Below are 20,990 nucleotides of genomic sequence, written 5' to 3'. Positions count from 1 at the left end.
TGAAGCAACAAAGACCCCATATAGTAATGGATTTTTAAGAAGGCATAAGGCCACTAAGACCTTCATCTAACCTTACCCTTGTTGTGAATAAGACAACTCTTTGATCCCCAAAAATCAGGACACCAAGTCACCAAGTCATTATGAGAACTAAGATAGTCTCCAAAGGTACTTAAAGCCAATTAAGTGAACACACATTGTAGTTAGGCTCCCCTCATGACTATTCCCTTGGTCACGACCCCTATCATCCATGTGACCTAGAATTGAAGCTAAAATCCTACAATCCCTAAATTTCTAGATCAATCTAAAAATAAGGGAATCAATCCTTGAATTGCAAAACATTTTCTAAGTTCCTAAGCCTATTTCAAAGGGTTGAAACCAACTTTTATTAGGGCAAAGACCCACCCAAAATACTTTTGTAACTACAAAAATATTCTCACAAAATAAAGAAATAAGATTGCGGATGGCCAAATCCTCATCTTGACTCCAACTAAGATGATATTTTCACACTCTTCGGGAATGTAAACTACAAATATCATACTCCAAAACTTTCAAATAGGGAAGGCAACATTTTGGCTTACCGCTTGAGAAACATAGTCACTTAAGACTCCTTGATAACATGTCTACAAACTATCACTTAGGATTATCACAAATAGGGCCTTAACCACCCCTTTCCAAGATCTCCAATTGGGCAAACCTCCTAGTCTACTTACTGTAATCCAGGGATATAAGAAAGCTCATAAATGCCACAGATGGCATCGCTGGGGTAATTCACATAATAAAGTACTTTGAAGAACCTTCAAAAGCTCAATTCAACTATTCTACTTCTCAGAATTACGTGTCTCACATTCATCATAAGAACCATATTTCAAAGAATATCTATGTCTACAAGGTTCATGCATAAAGAAAATAATAGCTAGTAGCTAAGCACATTTACAATGTGTTCAACTCAAAACTACAAGATTTTTGAGTGAGCATCATAGTAATTTTCAAGAAAATTTTGAATAATATTGTCATTTCATTAAAAGGGGAATAGTTATAATTATTGGAGTTGCTAAAGCTCTATTGGAAACTAAATAGGGGAGAGCCTCTCTCGAACCAACCATAGATCCAACTACACTATAGGTTTCTTGCAGTTGGCCATCCTTTTGCCAAATCTAATGCCTTGAAAGGAAGATTCACTTGGGTAATATCAGGTATTCAAATATGGTAGAGAACATGAAGGACACTCTCCTTCATACATGGGAATTTAGTGTGTTTCTTTTTAGCCAATGAGCTAGGGCCTATTACCTTTCACAGAGTTGCCACACTAGCCTATATAGCACAAAAGCGTTCAGGGCATGATATCTTTAACAAAGTTGCCACACTAGCCTACATAGCACAAAAGAGTTCCTTCTCTAATCAAACAATACTTCGGTACTTTCCCTGAATGCTTATTGTGCATAGATCTAACCAACTTTCTCATCATTTCCTTTTGGTCCTTTAGCTCAAAATAAAACCTTCAACACTAACTTCATTAACCAATCAAATAAACCACAACTCCACATAGGCTATTGTGTCTTGGAGGGATTTTTCTCTCACTATATTCAAATCTGTGGTCTTAGAATCCACATGTGGTTTTGCTTTATTCCGCACGTTACTCAAGTTCACATGTACACCTCTCTACAAGTCAGATACCACATTGCTCGTTTTCCTTCTAGTGACCAACCACAATCCCGTGTGAATTTAGGGTGTACTCCTAGCTTCGTGGTCAACTCTGAGGGCTATAGATTGATACTTTTCACATACCTCTAGGTCAATCTTGTGTCTCTCCTATTCCCACTCATAATTTTTTTCCGAAGTGTAAAGCAATAATCTAATCATGTTTGCAGCATCTTGATTTTGGAAACACCGAAACATTTGGGATTTTTTAATTATAAATTGCCCGTTCATTTGAGAAACTGGACATCGTTCTGATCTGAAGACAAATACTATTGTTGACCATATTTTATATGTAAACTTTTGTCAGTAATCTCTCGTGAACCCTCAAACATTTGGGATTTTTTTATTGTAAATGCCTCTTCATTTAGGAAACTCTGCATAGAGATGAGTTGAGTAATAAGACTTTTGAACATATTTTATATAAATCAAAAGTTAAATCTAGTATTTACAGTGTCAATTCAGCGGCTTGCCAAATCCTAGCAGCCGATTAGAAATCGCCGCCAAAGTCACCGCCATCACCATAATAACCATCATCAAACCCTGCATCGTAACTAGCATCGCTAATAATATCTCCAAGCAATAGGCCGCCGAGAGCTCCGCCAATTAAGCCTGCCCCCAAACCCATCCCGAGTTTATCATTCTTCCTAGTCGGCTGCTGCGCTGCAGGAACAACGGGCGGGTAACTCGGGTAGCGTGAGTATCCCTGGTTAGCAGGGTAACGCTGGTAGGGAGGCGGAGAGTAACCCTGGTAGTAAGGTGGTGGCGGGGGATAGTCCGCCGGGGCTGGATGGTACTGCTTATTCGGTGGCGGATACGACGACGAGCCGGCCAATGGGTAGAATGGGTAAGCGGTCACAGGGTCCGCCTTTGCCGCCCCAAATGAACCTGCTGGATAGGCGATCACGGGCTCTGCCTTGGCCGCACCATATGACCCTGCGACTGCCTGCGGCTGCAGTTGCTGCTTGAACTCGGGCTTTTCGGCCAATTTCACAGAGAGGTTGAGAAGTCCCTTGGGTTTTCCCGAGGAGTTTAAGATCTGGTAGCTGACGAACTGCACCGAAGTGGCGCCGGGGTTGAGAAATTCGTTCAAGAGAATGCTAATGAGGCCGATCTCTTTGTCGCCGAAGGTAGCGTCGGCATAGACTGCGATCTCGAGAAGCAGGCGGCCCTGCTGTAGGGCGGCCTCGTCGAGAATAAACTTCATAGCGTGGTTCCAGTTGGGATCGTTGCCGTTGTTCTTGTCCACAGCCGTCCGTTGCCTGCTTTCGTGATCGTTGGAGATCCACGCGACTGCGTAGGCCTTTGTTTTGGAGAGCATGGTGGCCTTCTTCAGATCGCGGGCCGAGATTAGGGTTAGTTCCACGCTCCGTGCCTTCATCGCACCGATGAATTCAGTACAGAGGAAGAAAACAAATGAATTTACAGAGTGAAATTGGGGAAGAATCCAACTGAATTTACAGATTGAAATTGGGGCAGAATCCGACTGAATTTACAGATTGAAATTGGGAAAAGCCGAATGGATAGTAGGTTGGATTATTGATTGAGTGGGATGAAGATCTGAAAGGTAGTTATAGGTACATTGCGCGTTATAGAAAATTCCTCGTGTTGAAAGATATTGCGGAGCCACGCTTTAACACGTGAAATCTCGATTCAACACGTGAAATCTCGATTCTGTTGAAGCTGGTTGGAATTGAAGAGACCAAATATAAAACGGAGACTCTTAATCTACGTGTAAACTACGTGTAAAGTCGCACTTAAAGAAGATTACTCTGTTGTGTTATTGTGTTTTTCACTATCAGTGTACTTTAACTGTGTTATTGTGTTTTTAACCATACTGTAACAGTTTTAGGTTTTTGTGTAACAGTTTTAGGTTTTTGTTTTTTAGATTTTGGTGGGCAAAAGTAAGTGTGAGATAATTGTTTTTTAATATTAAATTTATTTATATATTTAAAAATATTTTAAATTTCTATATTCAGGTTTTTGTAATTCATAATGAATTAAGTAGTTTTTGGTAGAAATGATATAAGAGAAATTTTTGGCTAAAACTAACAAGTTTGATTTTTTAAGATCTTATTTCTATGATAAAAAGAAGAGAAAGAAACACGACAAAATCACTATAATTAGACCAACTTAATATGTCAAAAAAATTGGAAATGTAGCAATTATTAAAGAAATTAGAGTAGATGTGAGTAACTATTATATTCTAATACTTACACTACTTTCTTTAAAATAAAATAATATTTACATATTATATTAATTTCTCTTTAAAATACCTTAGAACATATTTTCTAATAATATATTTATTTATTAAATAAGAATATTATATTGAAATATATCTAAATATAATAATATATCTCAATACTTATTTATTCTTATTTAATAAATAATAATATTATTAGAATATTTGAATTATAAAATATTTAAATTTTTTTATTATTAAAAAGTAATATAATGAGCCGTATACATGGCCTTTATAGTGTTTACAAAATTCTAGAAAAATCGGTGGACAATTTGAACAAATTTAATTTTCCTTCCTTTGTTTGTTTAAAACCAGAAATGATAATAATAAAAAATACTAGTGAATTATTTTGGAGACCGGAGAAATGGCACGCGCAGCTAGGGTTTGCCAGTTTTCAGAAACCAAATAGGCCGCCGACATACTGGACGACCTCGTCACTACAACACTGAGCAACCTTGGCTATGGCAAAGGCCCGGTCCTGCTGATCTTGGCAGATGGGATTGGCTCACTCCTCCGGGCCTCCCTTTGGAAACGACTGAAAGGCATCTTCGAACCCCCAATAGAGACTAAGAATGACGGGGGGCCTGATGAGTTAATCGTCTTTCTGTATCGGGACCGGCCTACACCAGGGGAAGCCTTACAAAGCTCACACAGTTTGTTAAGTGCTGGCTCTTGCACTGGGTTTTTCACAATAGAGTTAGTTGAAGTCGTTTTCCAGTCCATGGATCTAGGCATCAATGGCATATGTGGAATAACAACGTTTGTGCAAGACGATGCAAGAAAGCAGGCAATCACTAGCTGATACCAGAAACCAGGGTATGAAACCCCAGAGGCAGAACGACCTCCACAACAACCACAGAGGACTTCCCCCGACATGAATCGTCGCACTCCTTATAGATCAGGCCATGGGAAAGTCGATGTGGGTAGCCAGATGGTAGTTCGGCTCATACACTAGTTAGATCTAGCCGTTTGCAGACCATTTGCCTCTGTTTACCACCAGCTAGCAGACCCTGTGACAAAAGGGAATGGGAAACCCTCTACGACGATCACGACAACGCATGAGAAGGTATGGGGCACCTGTCTGGGCTCTCCTTACACAGACCTACCACCACACTGAGAACAAGATCTGACAAAGAAAGAACCAGATAGAGCATCGATATGCTTAGATCCATCAACTCTAAGCACATGGGCAACAAATCGAGCCCCTTCTCAAATAGATCCACACTCTACTGAGGCGGATCTGATACAAATTTTCATTAGAACACTAGAAGACAAGAATTTTTGCTGGAGGATCTGGAAGGGAAGGAGGATTTAGGAGCTAAGGTATAAAATTCAGAACCACCTCGGTATACCAGCATGCAGTCAAAATCTGATCTACTCAGGCATCAGTTTACAGGACAACCTCACACTTTAGGATTATGGCATCACCATAGAATCGACCATCATGATCAACCTGCATGTGTGGGGTGGATGCACTGAAACCAACTCAAAGAGCACAGGCTCCTTTAAGGATGCAATCAAAGGTAAGGAAAAAGCACAAACCAAACCAGCAACACTGCCCGAGCTACCAGGGCCCTACATTGTAGAACAAAAATATGAGAATCCTGCTCTCACGATCGCAATACCCGAGGTAAACGACCTATACACAGATCTTTATTCGAAATCTGTTATACGCAGATTCAATGGGTTTTGGCCTAAATCTAATGTTTTGAACCAATGGATATATGATGCTTGGTCACCAGATTGTGAAATATAGTTATGCCCCAAAGGGTTTTTTATAGTCAGATTCAGAACAGTACAGGAAAGGGAACATATCCTCAATAAGGGACCATGGTTCTGGGGAAATGCAAGACTCTTCATGACCCCTTGGTTTTCGAAATTCGACGCCAACACAATGGTGGTATCAAGGATGCCAGTTTGGGTTAGGTTGCACAACCTCCCATTACACTTCTGGCATCATAATGTTTTAATCGCCACAGGGAATGCACAAGGAAAGTTCCTAAAGATTGACGAGGATAGACTTACAAGGGGGATATTTACTTTTGCCAGGATACGCGTTGAAGTAGATCTCAGCCAGGGACTACTTGAAATCATAACCTTGAATTTCATTAATACATAGTGGACAAAACCTTTAGACTACGGAAATACAGTCTTCTGATGTTGTGGATGTCTACAAATAGGACAACTCCACAGTCCTTGTCCTCAAGAAAAATAAACTCCCAAATGGAACAAGAAGCAATAGAAAAATCCAAAAGGATGGCAATATACAACCCCCTTGGAGGAAGAAGCAGAATACAAAGCAGAAACAGATGATCAAAAGGTCCAGAACAACACACTAAAGGAGGAGAAAGACCCCAACAACTCTTTGCAGCAACAAGAATCTCAACTAACAGGAATGGAAATAACCGGCATCAATCAAACTCATGGATCAGAAGGATCTAATTATGACAAAGCTTGTCCCATACATACAAATGAAAATCAGCTTTCCATTGTAACAACCACTCCCAACACTGGAGGTTAGCAAAAGGTGGAAAAAATAAAGGGAGAAAATAAGTATTTTATATTCTTTTTGTTCCTGTGAATAACAAGAATAGACCATATGCATATGCTTTTTTAGCATCTACAACATATCATTTTTTCTTATGAATAAAATTCAAGTTTTTCCAAAGGGAAAAAAAAAATTACTACCTGCATAGTTATTGAAATTTGAAAATTATGCCATCAACTTAATGGAATTGTGTGAACATTTTGGATGGTTGATCCATTAAGTTCTTCTAAGAAAATGATTCCAGGTTCCATTTGAAGAGCTTTTTTGGATAATTTATCTGCAATTGAATTGAGCTCTCTCTAAATATGTTGAAAGTTGATTTCTTGAAATTCCTTCTTTTTCTCTTTCATGCTACAAGGTTTAAAACCTCTAGTTTTTCTTTACTTGCTAGCCCATCAATTATACACTTGGAATCCCCCTGAATTTGAATGCTTTTAATCTTCTTTATTGTATTTAATATGATCAAGACCCAAGCAACAATTAATTCTAGTTTTGTAATTGTTCCAATTCCTAAAGCAACTCTAAAAAGCATAGCTTTATCCCTTGTCATTTTGATCATTCCCCCCCTTCCTCAATGGTTCTCTTGTACCACACCATCAAAGAAATTGATTGGATGTTCTTGGAGCAAACATGCGAAGTCTATTCTTCTCATATTTTTCCAAAGTTGTGGTGAGGAGTATTTGAGGAAGTGAGAAACAATCTTGGCTAAGAGTTATAGAATATTTAAAGTTGCATTTTTGAAGATTATTTTGTTTCTTAAAAGCCAAATACCCCGAGAAATAGAGATAGGGATAGTAAAATGATTTTTAAAATTTCCCACTCATTGTTGTAGTATTTCCTCGAAAAAGGTCTGAACAAGAACTTCCTTAAAGCCTAGGACCATCAAGGCCGAATGCCAAATTTTTTGAGAGATATAGAAGTTAAAGAAGATATGAGCAACAAATTCATGTTGAATTCTACAAAGACAACATTTGTTTGGGCCAACAAAACCTCTTTTTTGCAAATTTTGCCAGGTCAGAATTTTGATTTAAAGCACTGGCTAGGCAAAACATTTAAGCTTATTTGGAATGTTCCATTTCCAAATGATTTTGGTCCACCATCTAATATCTTGATCCATAGCTGAGTGAGCAATAACTTTGTACGACAAATTTTCTTTAACCTTGCCCATGGTATTGTCCCAACTCCATACCAGTTGCACCTCTAAATTATTCAAGCAAACCCCATTTATATTTAATTTGTTAGTGAAGGAGTTCCTTTCTTCAGCCATGGATTCAACCATATTTAAATCTAAAGAAGTCAACCATTTACCCTGAGAAGATACATCATTTAAGAAGATATGGCCTTTGGAGGTGAGAGTATGAATCAGGTCTTCTGAAAACTTATAGACACGGGTGCCCCATATAAAATGATTCTTTCCCTATATTACTTTTTTCCTATCTCCAATTTTCCAGGCCAACCAGTTGTAGAGATGGGGAAATGAGTCCATGAGTGCCATTCAGACAATGGATCCACTATTATCAAGTTTTTTGGCAACTCCTCTAAGCCAATCCACTACTAGAAATTTCTTAAGGTACATCTCCTTAATCACTTGGATCCATTGACTTCCACCAAACAGGCTTCTCCACAAGTTTTTTAGGGCTAATGCTTTTCCAAACTAGGATAGATTCTTGATGTCCCATCCTCCAAAATATTTTGGTTTGGATAGGGAGGTCTAGATGGAAAGGTGCATTCCTTATTTGTTTCTTTTACTAGTCCACCAAAAGCTGAACATTCTTTGTCTGACATTCTTTAGAATTAACTTAGGAATTTTGGATATCACAAGCCAAAAGACGCAGATATTTTCCAACACTGATTTCACAATAATCATTCTTCCCCTCAATGATAACCATTTATAGCACCATAGACTAATTTTCTATTATATTTTTTTGAGAAGCCACTTCCAATCTTCTTTAGGATAACCATTTGGCTTAAGGAAGAATCTTAGATACTTAAAACCAAAATCCATGATAGCCATATAAAAGGGAATAATTGATTGAATGGACGTGAGAAGCTCCACATTGGCTACATTATGATAAAAGGGTATTTTTTAGCACAAATCTCCATTGTAGTTGCCTCACAAAAATGTGAATGACCTTATGGAAATTTTGCCATTATGAGACATCTTCCCCCTCTCCCCCCACCCCACCAACAGAACATCATCTAGAAATAGTGAGTGAGTGATAAATTGTTTGTAAGAGATTTTTATTCCTTTGATGTTCTCTTCCTGCTTTTCTTTCAACAACACAAATCCATGCCATAAGAATGAGTGGAAAGAGTTTCTGATGGGGAAAAGGCTAGCAGAAGTCCTTTGAGGAGTCAAAGAATAAAATCAATCAAACATTGGTTCTTTCATTACCAAACTTGTAGCAACCCTTCAAAGTGGAGATATATGCAAGTGGGTATGTTATGGGAGTGGTGTTAATGTAGGGAGAAAGGCATGTATGCTACCATTATGAAGTATTTCATGGGGAAATTCTCAACTATCCTACCTATGACAAGGAGCTCTATGCTCTAGTGCAAGCTATGAAAAAGTGGAAACACTATGTGATGGGAAAGGAGACAATAATCCACACATATCTCTAGCCACTACAATACCTACATGCCCATAATAATATACAACAAAACCGGCATTACAAATGGATGGATAATTTTCCATTATTTTCATTTAGAGATAAAGTAAATGAAGGGAAATAAAAACAATTTGTTTTACATGTTTTCAAGGCCATACGCATCATATTTCATAGCTTTGAGAACTCTTATGTACATGTAACATTTTAACCATGATGCATACAAAGAGGCATATACAAAAGAGGAGGATTTCGAGGAGGTATTTCAGTAGTTGTGAATCCGAAGTCGTGTGCATTACGGTGACAACATAATTGAATACCATCTCTAGATTGAATTACTTTACAGGTTAGATAAGTTATGTGTTCCCAAAGGTGTATGACTATAGTTGATCAAGGATGTTGACACCTCCAAGGTTGCAGGGAATTTTGGTGTAGGGAACACAATGGCCAACTTATATAGGCATGTGTACTAGCCCAAGGTGCAAGAAGAGGTAGCTAGGTTCATAAGAGGATGCATTATTTGTTGTATCAACATGCCTAATAACAAGAAACAAGGTCTATATTATTTATTTAATTTTAATTTTTGTTTTTAATGAAGTATTATGTAAACCATGAAGTATTTTTGTTTTTCTTAAATTATGTCTATTTTTGAAATATTTTCCTCTTATTTTATTTTATTTTTGTTTGTTCTTTATATTTTTATATATATATTTTTTAAATTTTACAAGTTAATTTTGATTTCTTTTTTTGTCCTTTCTATATATTTTTTATATTTGATTTTTTTGTCATGTTTTATTATTCGTTATTATTTTATTTTTTTGTGTTTTTTTATTGTTTTTAATTTTTTTCAATATTTTAATTTTTGTTTTCTTTTGTATTATTTTGTTTTTTTTTTTAATTGTTTTTTTTCAATATTTGAATTTTTGTTTTCTTTTGTATTTTTCATTTTTCTTTTTTCTTTTTTTGCATGGTCCGTGTTGATGCTTGTCTAGCAACCTGATTCCATTATGTGCAATTTGATAGTTGATTTTAAATTTTTCGTTATAATGAATTGAGTGTGCCCCCACAATGTTTCAATTTCATGGTTGGTCTTCAAGTTTTCATTGCAATGGGTCAAGTTCACCTACACCGCTTGTCATTTGAATGGTTGATTTTTAATTTTTTTTTTGCAATGTATCAAGTTGTCTTAGGCTAAGATTTTTAAATAACTATACAATTAGTATTTAAAAAAAAATAATTACTCTTGGTATAATAACTCTTTCATTCATGTGTTCATTTTTAAAGTGTTTTTAGGCATAATTTTTTTCCATAATGTCATGCTTGAAATATTTTGAAAACTTAAGATTGTTTTGTAGTCATAACTTTGGTTTAAATTCCATGGTTTAAAAATTGAAGATTTTAGCACCATGCCTAAAAATTGTTTTTCTTATCACCGTGCCTGAAAATTGTTGAAATTTAGGGTTTTTCAAATATGTGATATTTTAAATTTAATGTCATGCCTAAAAATTATTGGAATTTTAAGGCTTTTCAAAGACGTGATATTTTTTTTAATGTCATAGTTGAAAATCATTGAAAATTTAAAGTTTTTCAGAGTTATGTCATTATTAAAAAATGTTGAAAATATACCCTGAAAAAAAAAATGCGTTATTCCAACATCAACACTTTTCGTTTTTAGGGTGTTTTTTCCGTAAATATTTTTAGTGCTTATTGTCATTTTAAAAAAAATGTTGATAATGTACGCAAAAAAAAGGGTTTTATTCCAGCATCAACAATTTTCATTTTCAGTCTGTTTTTTCATGTTTTTTTGGGGTTTTTGGGCTAGAGTACCTGTTTTGAGGTAATAGTTCCCATTTGATCGGTAACTATGTTAAAGGATGTTAAAGGAAGAATTGGTTGTTTTTTCGTGGATGTAGCCCAAATTCGGTGAACCACGTATATCTGTGTCTCTCTTGTTTTATACATTTTCTATGTTTGTGTTTCTGCAATATTTTATGTGTACCATTGCTTTGTAATATATAATCTTCCAACACTCCATCACAAAAGTATGAAGCGAGTGAAATAATGAATTTTGTATGCGGAACCTATGAGCGACCAATACGAGGTTATATAAAAATAGGATTAGTAATAAAATTAACTAATTAATTAGAATAAACATAATATACTATACTATGAGTTATTTAATTCATTTTATTAGTAAAGATAATGTGGGTAATTGAAATATTTGTAATTAGATGTATTTAGGTTCATATGAATTAAAAATGATTAATTTTGGAAAACTAATAAACATTTTGATTTAAATTAAATTTATTCTATAAATTTATAAATGTCTATAAAAAAAAATTCTAGTTAATACCATAGTACCTCATAGGTTGGATGAGTTTATGTATTTTTAATAAAAAATTATTCATATTTGGTTATATAAAAATAGGTTTAGTAATAGAATTAACTAATTGAATAACTAATTAGATTAAACATAATATACTATATTATGAGTTATTTTAATGAGAGCAAACAAAATATATTTAATTAGATTTATTTAAGTTCATATGAATTTAAAATGATTATTTTTGGAAAAGTAATAAATATTTTGATTTAAATTAGATTTATTTAGGTTCATATGAATTAAAAATGATTATTTTTGGTAAACTAATAAATATTTCGATTATAGTTCCTAGGTTAAAAATATTTTTAAATTAGATTTATTCAGGTTCATATGAATTAAAAATAATTATATCTAACAAATTAATTAATGAATTAACTATCTCTTAGACCAATCAAATATCACTGTTACCCTGTCCCTGTGGTTAATTATAGTTGTTTTTTTCTAATCGTTTGAATGACCTCTCTCTATTTAAGCTATACCTAGATTTGGTTCTTCATCTTGTCTTGATGATGAATCACACTTGTTGGTTCGAAACACGTCGAAAAATGAATTTTGATGTGATTATCGCCGAAAACCTGTCATAAAAATTTGATATGGATCACAGAAGCCTTAATTCAACAATACGAGATATTCTGGTGTAAGTTCTCTGAATACCTTTACAATTGGTTGCAAGGCTATAAAGAAAAGAAAATATTGAAACCAAAGTAGATATCCTCGTAGATGGGCTTAGGTTGACTTGTTTGAGTTACACCGGCTCGATACTGACCTAACTCAGGTCGTCGACTTTTGGGGGCAAACTACTTTAGAAGGGTACATTATCAAGTTTGTTGTAGAAGGCCATATATTCTTTTCCAAGGTTGAGGCCTTGTTCAATTCTGGGTTGTAGGGAAGACTGTTGAAGGAGATCTCATTGTGGGTTAACGTTTTAATGGTAGAAGAGAACCTGTTGGTGATTCAGGGCCAATCCATGGCCACTTAAAGCCTTGATATTGGGGGAAAGATATAATGGGAGGAATTCTACTCAATTGCAAGCTATGAGAATGTTGGAGAGATGGACATGGATGACTTCAGGAAGGCTAGATATTTAAGGGAACAAAGGAGGGTGCGAATAACTAAAGAATGGTGGGAGATAGCTTTCAAGGAGATCCATAGACGACAAAGGGAGATGCACCAAGTAGGAGCGATTTTAAGTGGTCTGGAAGCACGAGGGGGAGGAAGTCTGCTGGAGTTATAGGATGAAGGGGATAGAGATAGAGGGAATCCTAGCCCAGTAGGAGAGGCTAGTACCACCAGGGTGATACAATTTGAAATAGGCAGTAGAGATTTCCCTCTCCCATCAGAGATGGAGATGCAAGATGGATCGAGCCCTATAGGCTAAAAAGAAGGCTCAGATGATGACATGCATATCACTATGAGAAGGTTGTTTTCTGAATACGATGCTCTCCCAAGAATAGTGACTCATTTCCCATCATTTCAGGTAGCATTTCTCCTAAACTTCCCTTGGTACTTTATCAAAACCCTGTTCAATTTTATCTACGCTAGTTAAAGTTATTAAGGTCCAAAAAGTACATAATACCTTTAAAGCTGGTACCTCTAGTGGTAGAAATAGTAGTTGTAGTTTAGGTCTCCAATGATTATCATAACCCAGTTCCTAAGGGTTCACACTTGTCTCACCGGTTCAACCGTGTATGGCTGGTAACATGGTGGATCCTTTACTCAACATCCTAAGTTCTCTAGGAAAGGGAATGAGGATGTCAAACATCATTGGTACTTATGTGAGGTTATCTATAGGGATTTCCAAACTCTAGATGCTACGAAACTGATTGAATTTCAGACCATTCTCCAAGAAAGATCACTGAGATGGTTCATCAAGTGGTCCACTTTATAGCAGAATCAGACAATAGAAGAAGTCTGATGGGAATTTGTTCAAGAATTCAAACTTCCACATACTAACCAACAAGGATTATCTAATGGGAAATCAAGCAAGGATAAGGAGAAGCTTCTTAGGAAATGATGCAAAGGTTTATGAATGCTATTGGCAAGCTGAGTTACCCCATTGACCCGAATTATCAGATGGATTGGTTCATCAAAGCGTTTTTGTCACTCACCTACATGCCACTAACTCAGAAGAAGATTGAAACTCTACAAGACATGCTTGAGCAAGAAACTAGGATTGAGTCCATGGCAGGATACCCACACGAACACCGAGGAGGAATTATTTCCCATGATCCCACTCTCATAGGACTACAACATAAAATCATTGATCTGATAGAGAAGCTGAGGGACATGCAATCATCGCGACTTGTGTGACATAAAATTTGGTGTACCAACTGCCATATTGAGGGGCATCATGCCATGGAATTCCCAAGACTTTGGGGCTTGAGCAGTTCCTACATACTGGCAGGGACTTCCACGTCCTTACCCACTACCGAAGTTACGTAGATGAGTATGCAAGTTTTATATTTAGGGTGAAAATATTTCCATACCTTTCTTAACCAGTAGGGTACAACTATAAATGAATACTGTGAAATCTATAGAACATATGGACATATTCCATGCCTATATCCAATCTTACATGTGTATTCAAATGTCCCAAAGAACACCTCCTTTGAGTTCTGAAACTCATTGACTCACCAAATTGATCAGTGTAGAGCATTAGACAGCCTAATTAACCAATTGGATCATTCTTACTACAAGATCAATGAAGCCTCTTGAGGATAAGGAGGTGGAGGAACAAGAGGGGGGGGGACAGTAGGCAGATTTCTGATTCGTTACTACGGTTGTGATCAAGAAGGGCATGTTGTAAGAAATTGCCCGCTACCTAGAAGACCCTAGTGCTCTCAATGAAAATTCATCACACATGCAACAAAGGATTGCTCAGAGCTAATTTCCGGGTGGGAGGAGCACAACCATCAGAGGGGAGAAAATTTGATTAATGCAAAACCTTGGGAACTCGAACCAACTCCACTGTCAAACATTAACATAGACACAAGGGGGGGAAGAAGACCAAAGTCAACTTTGGAGCCACTGAACAATAAAGGATCATAACGCCTGCCTAATCGAAGCTCTCTTACGATTCCATCTAGCAAAAGTAGTTATACAAGGATTTCACAAAGATTTTTAACTAGCTAATTCCAACTAGTTGGCCCCAAGGAGAACAACCAAAATATTCAAAGGATAGAAGCTCGAAACTGTACAAAAAAATTCCCAATTTTCCCGAAAGGCATACTAAACAGGTCCAGAGAAACAAAAAAAGGATAGGGAGAGAATTTTCTATTGATTCCAATATTGTAGGATTCGGGATCCAGGATACAATGCTATATTTGGGCTCAGATATGAACATTTTACCAAGAAATACCTGCAAAGCCCCGAGAAAACCCAAGTTGGCATTCTCTCTAATTCAATTCTGCATGGAAAATCAATATTTTATCCTCCTAGTCGGATGCTTGGAATATGTAGAAGTCAAAATAATAGGTGAAAATACATGCAAACTTTTAGATAATAGACATCATGGGAGACGAAGATCCCCATCCAACATTGTTGGGAATAGATTGGACCTTTGAAAAATATGCAATGATTGACTTGAAGAGAGAAACCATGACCTTTGAAGTGGATGGAGTTAGGGTGATTCAGCCCTTGTATCCATATTAAGGGCCTTGGTTCACTGAGCCGGTGGATAACAGAGAAGAACCTGAGTTACTGGATCAGTTAGAGTGGGCCACAGTAGGAAAAAGGGAATATTACATCAATACTATCACGGGAGAGTCGATTAGCTAGAGAAATGTTCAAAGCTCCAAAGTTGGATCAGAAGCTGCATGGGATGACTGTTAGTAAATAAAACATGAGATTAACTCTAGGTGATGCACAACAATCCTCTGTACCCACTGGGTTGGCAAAGAGGTACAATAATTCCTTGTTTTTAATGGTATGGGTTCCATTATCAATTTTATCAATGAAGTTGATTCAAACATTTTGGAAGTACATAAAGTGCCCTTGCTAGATGTCACCGTTCAAGTGATGCCTGCAAGGTGGTGGGCCTCTCATCGAAACCATCTCAAGGAGATGGTTAAGTCTGCATTAATAACTAGATTTGGGTATTCAGAAGATTGCTCATCCTGTCTTACTAAGTACGAATGGCATATTGATCCTCGCCAACATCTACAAAATTGTAAAGGCAGGTGGATCAGGGAGGGACTTCCGAAGAATCTTTGGGTGCATACCTTCATCCACACTTTTGGGACGTTCCCCAAAGCGTGGTATGCAAAGGAAGAGGTAACAACCCTCGTTAAAAGTCTAGGTAAAAAAATATTAGACCAAGGTCATGGGACACATATTCCAAGTTGAATGTTGGGCAAGACATCCTAGTGTGGGTGTTCAATCAGTTTATTATGGCTAAGGAAATTGACAAAGACTTTGGAAAGGAAAAATGACATTTTTGGCACATTTATTTATGAAAATAATGGAAATTAGGAGAAAAGGAAAGTGAAAGGTCACAGGTTGCATGTGAGGAGGAAAATGAAGGAAAATAATGGAAATTGAAGAAAATAGAGGCCTCATTGATAAAAGGGCTTTTGATGATCAGTGGGCAGGCTTATTCAGTTTAATCTTTTTGTCAGTTTAGTTTTGGAGCTCTCATTTTATTTTCTCTCTGTCGTACTCTTGGACACTTAGAGTTTTCTTGGAGCACTCTTGGAAAGTGTGGCATACTTGGATGCTTGGAGAAAGAAGGAAAATGAAGCGAAGGAAAGCATAAGAGGACATCGAGATTAATAGCTATAATGGGTTTTTCTTGCAGGTATTGAGTTGCATGTATGTTTTCCTCACTAGTTTTGGCATGCATGGCATATGCACGTGGTTTATTGGTCATGATCTATCATTGGCATGGAGGATTGCCTAGATTGAAAGTGGATTTTTCCTAGCCTTTCCATTTCCTAGATATCCATGGTGTTGTGGGTTTTATCTTTGTTTTCTGGTTGGTACTCATGTTACTTTGGCTGTAGGTTGAGTTATTAGTTCTTGGAGCCTTGGTTGGACAAACAATCTAGATGCCCTGTAATAGATTGGTTTGAGTTACTAGTCCTGGAGCCTTGGTTGGAAAAAAGCTCTGGAAGCCTTGTAACTACTTGGGTTGCGTTACTAGTCCTAGAGCCTTAGCTGGAAAAATACTCTGAAGCCCTTTGGGGGTTGAGTTACTAGTCCTCGAGCCTTGCTTGGAGAAATTCTCTAGAGCTCGACATCAATTGTGGGTTGAGTTACTTGTCTTGGAGACTTGGTTGGACAAATGTTATGGAGCCTGACAATAGCCATGGGTTGAGTTACTAGTACTGGAATTGGGGTTGCAACAAATGCTGTGAAGCCCTAGACATCTTCGGTAGAGACTGATATGGTCCAACTGTGAGGTGGAATCACTGTTTGATTGGTTGAGGTGGTTTGGCCTCTAGAAGCCTTGGTTCAATTCTGATGGATTGTTCCATGAGATCCCACATTCATGCTTGGAATATGGCATGAGGGTGATTGGATGAAGAGATATTTGGCTCAACCATGTCTATGGTTGGGTGGTTAGTGGAAGTCCCAAACCTGGTTGGCCTTTGCATCATAAATATGAGGTTATTTCTCCTTGTGAATTCATGAGTATTATATTGGTTCATATGTGGATTATATGGCTAATGTTTCCTTGGTATTTCTATTGGTATTATGCTGGTTATGAACATGTATTATGATAACGGCTATGCATGTCTTTCATCACGTTTTTATTTGTAAATGAATGAAAAATGTATCTATGGACTAATAGATGATAATACAACTAATATGATAAGGAAACAAAGCCTCATAGTGAATTTCATATAAGTATGAGACCCCTATGCTCAGTTATGTTGTTAAGACTTGTAACTTTCATGTTTGTGACATGTTTGACGAAATTCCTGTCATGGCTACTTGGGGTCAACTCTAGTCCTTGTTGATGTTTTGAAAATGTATCTTTTTTCCACTTTAAAATTTCATTTCTGAAGGTGTCATTGAGTTTTGGGAAGTGACCTGGCCTCTGGGCCTGAAAAAGTTGCACAAATCCCGGAGTCGCAGGAACATCACTGGGAAAAAAGTCCCCAGAAGCTCCCTTTCCCTTGCTGTGGGAACTTCTAGAGCCTTCTAGACGCACCCTTGTCCATATCAAGGGAGTGTCCAGGGGTTTGATGCACTAAAAATTTAGTTGGTCTTAGGGGCTAGTTACTTGAGTGGTTGGGATGTCTCCTGGGAGTTCTTTTGTTGATGTGGAAGGTTTGTGTGATGTGTTATGTCAGTTCCACTTCCTTAACTGACACATAGGAAGTTGAATCATATCATAGTAACTTCTCGTCACATGTTTACCCTAGTTGGCTGGTTACTTGGGTAGATGTGGGAGGAGGGTGTTACAAAGTGGTATCAGAGCATGGTTCACCCTTCATACTGGATGGGCAGTGTATTGGTCATGCATTCATGTTGGTTGCATATGTGTTCATTATGCTTGTAGTCCATTTCCTTTTTCCATTTGCATGGTGTTGATCATGGTTGTAGTGATGTCACCATGTAAAGGTTGATGGTGTTGTTGTGGGATGTCTCGTTGATGAGCCCCAGAAATGGGTAATTATATGGGCTCATTTTGCTTATTATTTCGATTTAATCCACCATTCTGAATATTTTTGTGCATGTTTTTGAATATATTTATGTCAATAGAGTGAATTGGGTTAGTCACTTTGCCATGTAGTCTAATGAATGTTTATTGCAGATTTTTTGGACAATTTTGGACAAAGACAAGGAATTTATGAGGAAATGGAAGCCAAACTCGAGGAAAAAAGGGAAGAGGACTTGTAGGAGGGGTGTCTCCCTCATTAATGACCCCTTTCCTTGAATCCTCCATCAGTATCTCAGAATACAAAGGCCCCCATTGATGATTCCAAGGGGCAGCCGAGCAAGTCAAGTAGGACTGTTGTTATCTTCAATTCTAGGAAGCCAAGTTCCTTAATTTCAGGAGGACTGTTGGGAGTCCCCATTTGTATAGAGAAGAAGACTTCAAGCCTCAGTAGGTTAGCCAATTTTTAATATATTTTTTCACTTTTGTGCAGCATTGTACTTAGCTCATTTTCGAGTTCTTTTTGAGAACAATTTATGTGATGTAACTCTTTTTTTGATAATGAAGATGAACCAAGTTTTGAACTAGCACTGATCTTTTTCAGAGTGCTGAAGCTCTTGGGTTAGGGCCCAACCCAAGCTGCCCAACACCTCCTTTGTGTACTTATCTATTTTTTGTTTCCATTCATGAGTTAATTTCTGCTGCATATACTCATTTTACTTCATTAGATTAGATTGCTTTTGATGGTTAGAATAGTTTTTTTTGCTTCAAGTTGCTTAAGTAAGTTGATGTAGTGACAGAAAAAGATTCAAAAAGGCTAACAACAGGTCTTGATCTCCTTTCTCCCTCCTTGGGACTATGAATTGAGGTCAAGGCACTACTGTTGCCACCAAAAACACAGTTTTTTCTCTTCCATGCAACTGCTAGTGTGATACTTTGATTTGGAAAAGTTGATATTGGTTCAGATTTAATTGCTTAGATCATTTTATGTCATTTCACCGTAGTTCTCTCACATGATTTTCTGTTCATAAGGTACTGTTCAACATTTTTCTGTTTTTAGGTCAGAAATTAGGTTAAGCTAGACAAAACTTTGTTTTTAGTTCTTGCTTTGGTCAGTTTCAAGAAGTAAGTGTGCAGATCTCTTGCAGGACATCCTAGCTCATCATTCCTCCATAAAAAAGCCAACACCAGCTCACTTCTTGTAGATCCCCCAGCTCATTCACCACATTTCGCCAATCTGCCCTAATTTCTGCGTTGTTCTTCCATAAAGTTGCTTTCTTGCCATTTGAACAAATCCAACCATCTCCTTCGTCCCTGATCCTCCTTGACAAGTTATAGACCCATAAAAACCTTCATCCAGCCTTCATTTCCCCTTTCCCATCATTTTTCCACCTTCAAACCTCTAAAAACCACTTTCGGCCTCCTCCTGTAGAACCTCCTGTAGATCCCCTGCAACCTCCTGTAGAATTTCCTGTGAGTGATTTTTCGAAGTCTGATCGCAATGGAAGTCTTCAGAAGGGTACTAGGGGCTTCTTAGGACCTCTCCACACCTTCCTCACCATTTGAAAAAGCCAACTCCATCTTCCTTTGCCACCAAACCTCTGCACAGTCACAACTAGTCAGATCACAAGCATAATAATTCCACATAAAAATACTCAAAAGTACAAAAAGATGGTTTCTTCTCATTTTTCCTTAGAAGTAGCTTGAATAAATGCAATTTACCTTTTTAGTAGTCAATGGCACTCGCTTCATTAGTTTCCATCTCTTTTCTTGCGAAAATAGGGTTAGTGGGTAAACTAGGGTTTACTAGGGTTTGCGTTTCATTTTAGTTTTCATTATCTTTCTGCAAGTAGAATAGCCCCTGTAGAGTTAGTTTCCTTTCATCACAGTTAAAGCTTCTTTTGAGAAATCATAGAAGTTGGCTTAAGCTCTTATCGAACTTGCGCTAGCTGATCAAGTGACAGCCTGCAGTAAAAGCTAGTACTTGTGCATACAGCACTGTTGCTTCCAAGTTTGTTACGAACTACCAGGTTGAAAAAAGTAAAGAAGGAAGCCCAAGGAGCAGCATTATTGCTACAATACTGGAGCTCACCTCTCTTTTTGGCGCTGTTTCCAGGGAAGTGTTAGAGTATTTTGTGATTACTGCTTTTCTTCTATTTTCTACTGCAACATTCTGCTAAGTAGTTTATTTCAGCAAAAGTAGAGTAGTTGTTTCATTTCAATTATGCAAAAGTAGATTAGACATTTCCTGCTTTCATTTCAATTTTGCAATTCTATTTCAGCAAGAGTAGATTAGACATTTCATGCTTTCATTTCATTTCTGCAATTTCATTCCAGCAAGAGTAGATTAGACATTTCCTGCTTTCATTTCAATTCTGCAATTTCATTTCAGCAAGCGTAGATTAGGCATTTCCCGCTTTCATTTCAATTATGCAATTTCCATTTCAGTAAGATTCATTTTAGTTAGTTGAAATTTGTTGTTCAATCCATTTCAGTTTTGCAGGTACAAGTAGAAAAAACAAAAATCACCCAAAAAAAAGATATTTCCGTTCATGCCTCGTAGTAACAGAGATAATTCAGGAAAATTCCTATCCAGCACCCCCACCACATCACTAAGTCACCCTTATCTTTTCTTTGGTGGCAGTGATCCAGAAGAACCTATAGGTGAACCTCCAGAGATATACGAAGATCTTATAACAGAAGAAGAGCAAGAAACCATTCCTCCTGAACCCATGGCTGAAAACAAAAACGTTAGAGGAAATGGGGAAAGAATAGAAGGTGCCTTTCCTATCCGAGAGACCAGTGGGGACACAAAAATGAAAAACATAAGTCCTTCAGCCTTACCTCACTTCCATGGACTAACTACCGAAGATCCTGATACCTTATTGTTTGAATTTGTTGTTCTCTGTCGA

The 20,990-nt window shown here is 37.3% G+C and overlaps 1 protein-coding gene across 1 annotated transcript; it reads right to left on the bottom strand.

Annotated features, from left to right (window-relative positions):
• Nucleotides 1-2,152: 2,152 nt before the first annotated feature.
• LOC149199917 (protein SRC2-like) lies at nt 2,153-3,333 on the bottom strand. Its single transcript, XM_089399481.1, has one exon. It carries the CDS (start codon nt 3,074-3,076, stop codon nt 2,186-2,188), a length of 891 nt encoding a protein of 296 aa, XP_089255607.1. The 5' UTR covers nt 3,077-3,333; the 3' UTR covers nt 2,153-2,185.
• Between the last annotated feature and the right edge of the window lie 17,657 nt (nt 3,334-20,990).

Source organism: Pinus tabuliformis, chromosome 2_1 (assembly GCF_031772625.1).
Source record: "Pinus tabuliformis cultivar Carrire ecotype Pingquan chromosome 2_1, CPIR1, whole genome shotgun sequence".
In the NCBI taxonomy this organism is placed as follows: domain Eukaryota; kingdom Viridiplantae; phylum Streptophyta; class Pinopsida; order Pinales; family Pinaceae; genus Pinus; species Pinus tabuliformis.
This window is presented reverse-complemented; position numbering and strand designations above follow the sequence as displayed.

Coding starts and splice junctions, on each gene's coding strand:
- LOC149199917 (XM_089399481.1), bottom strand. CDS start 3,076: ATGAAGGCACGGAGCGTGGAACTAACCCTAATCTCGGCCCGCGATCTG.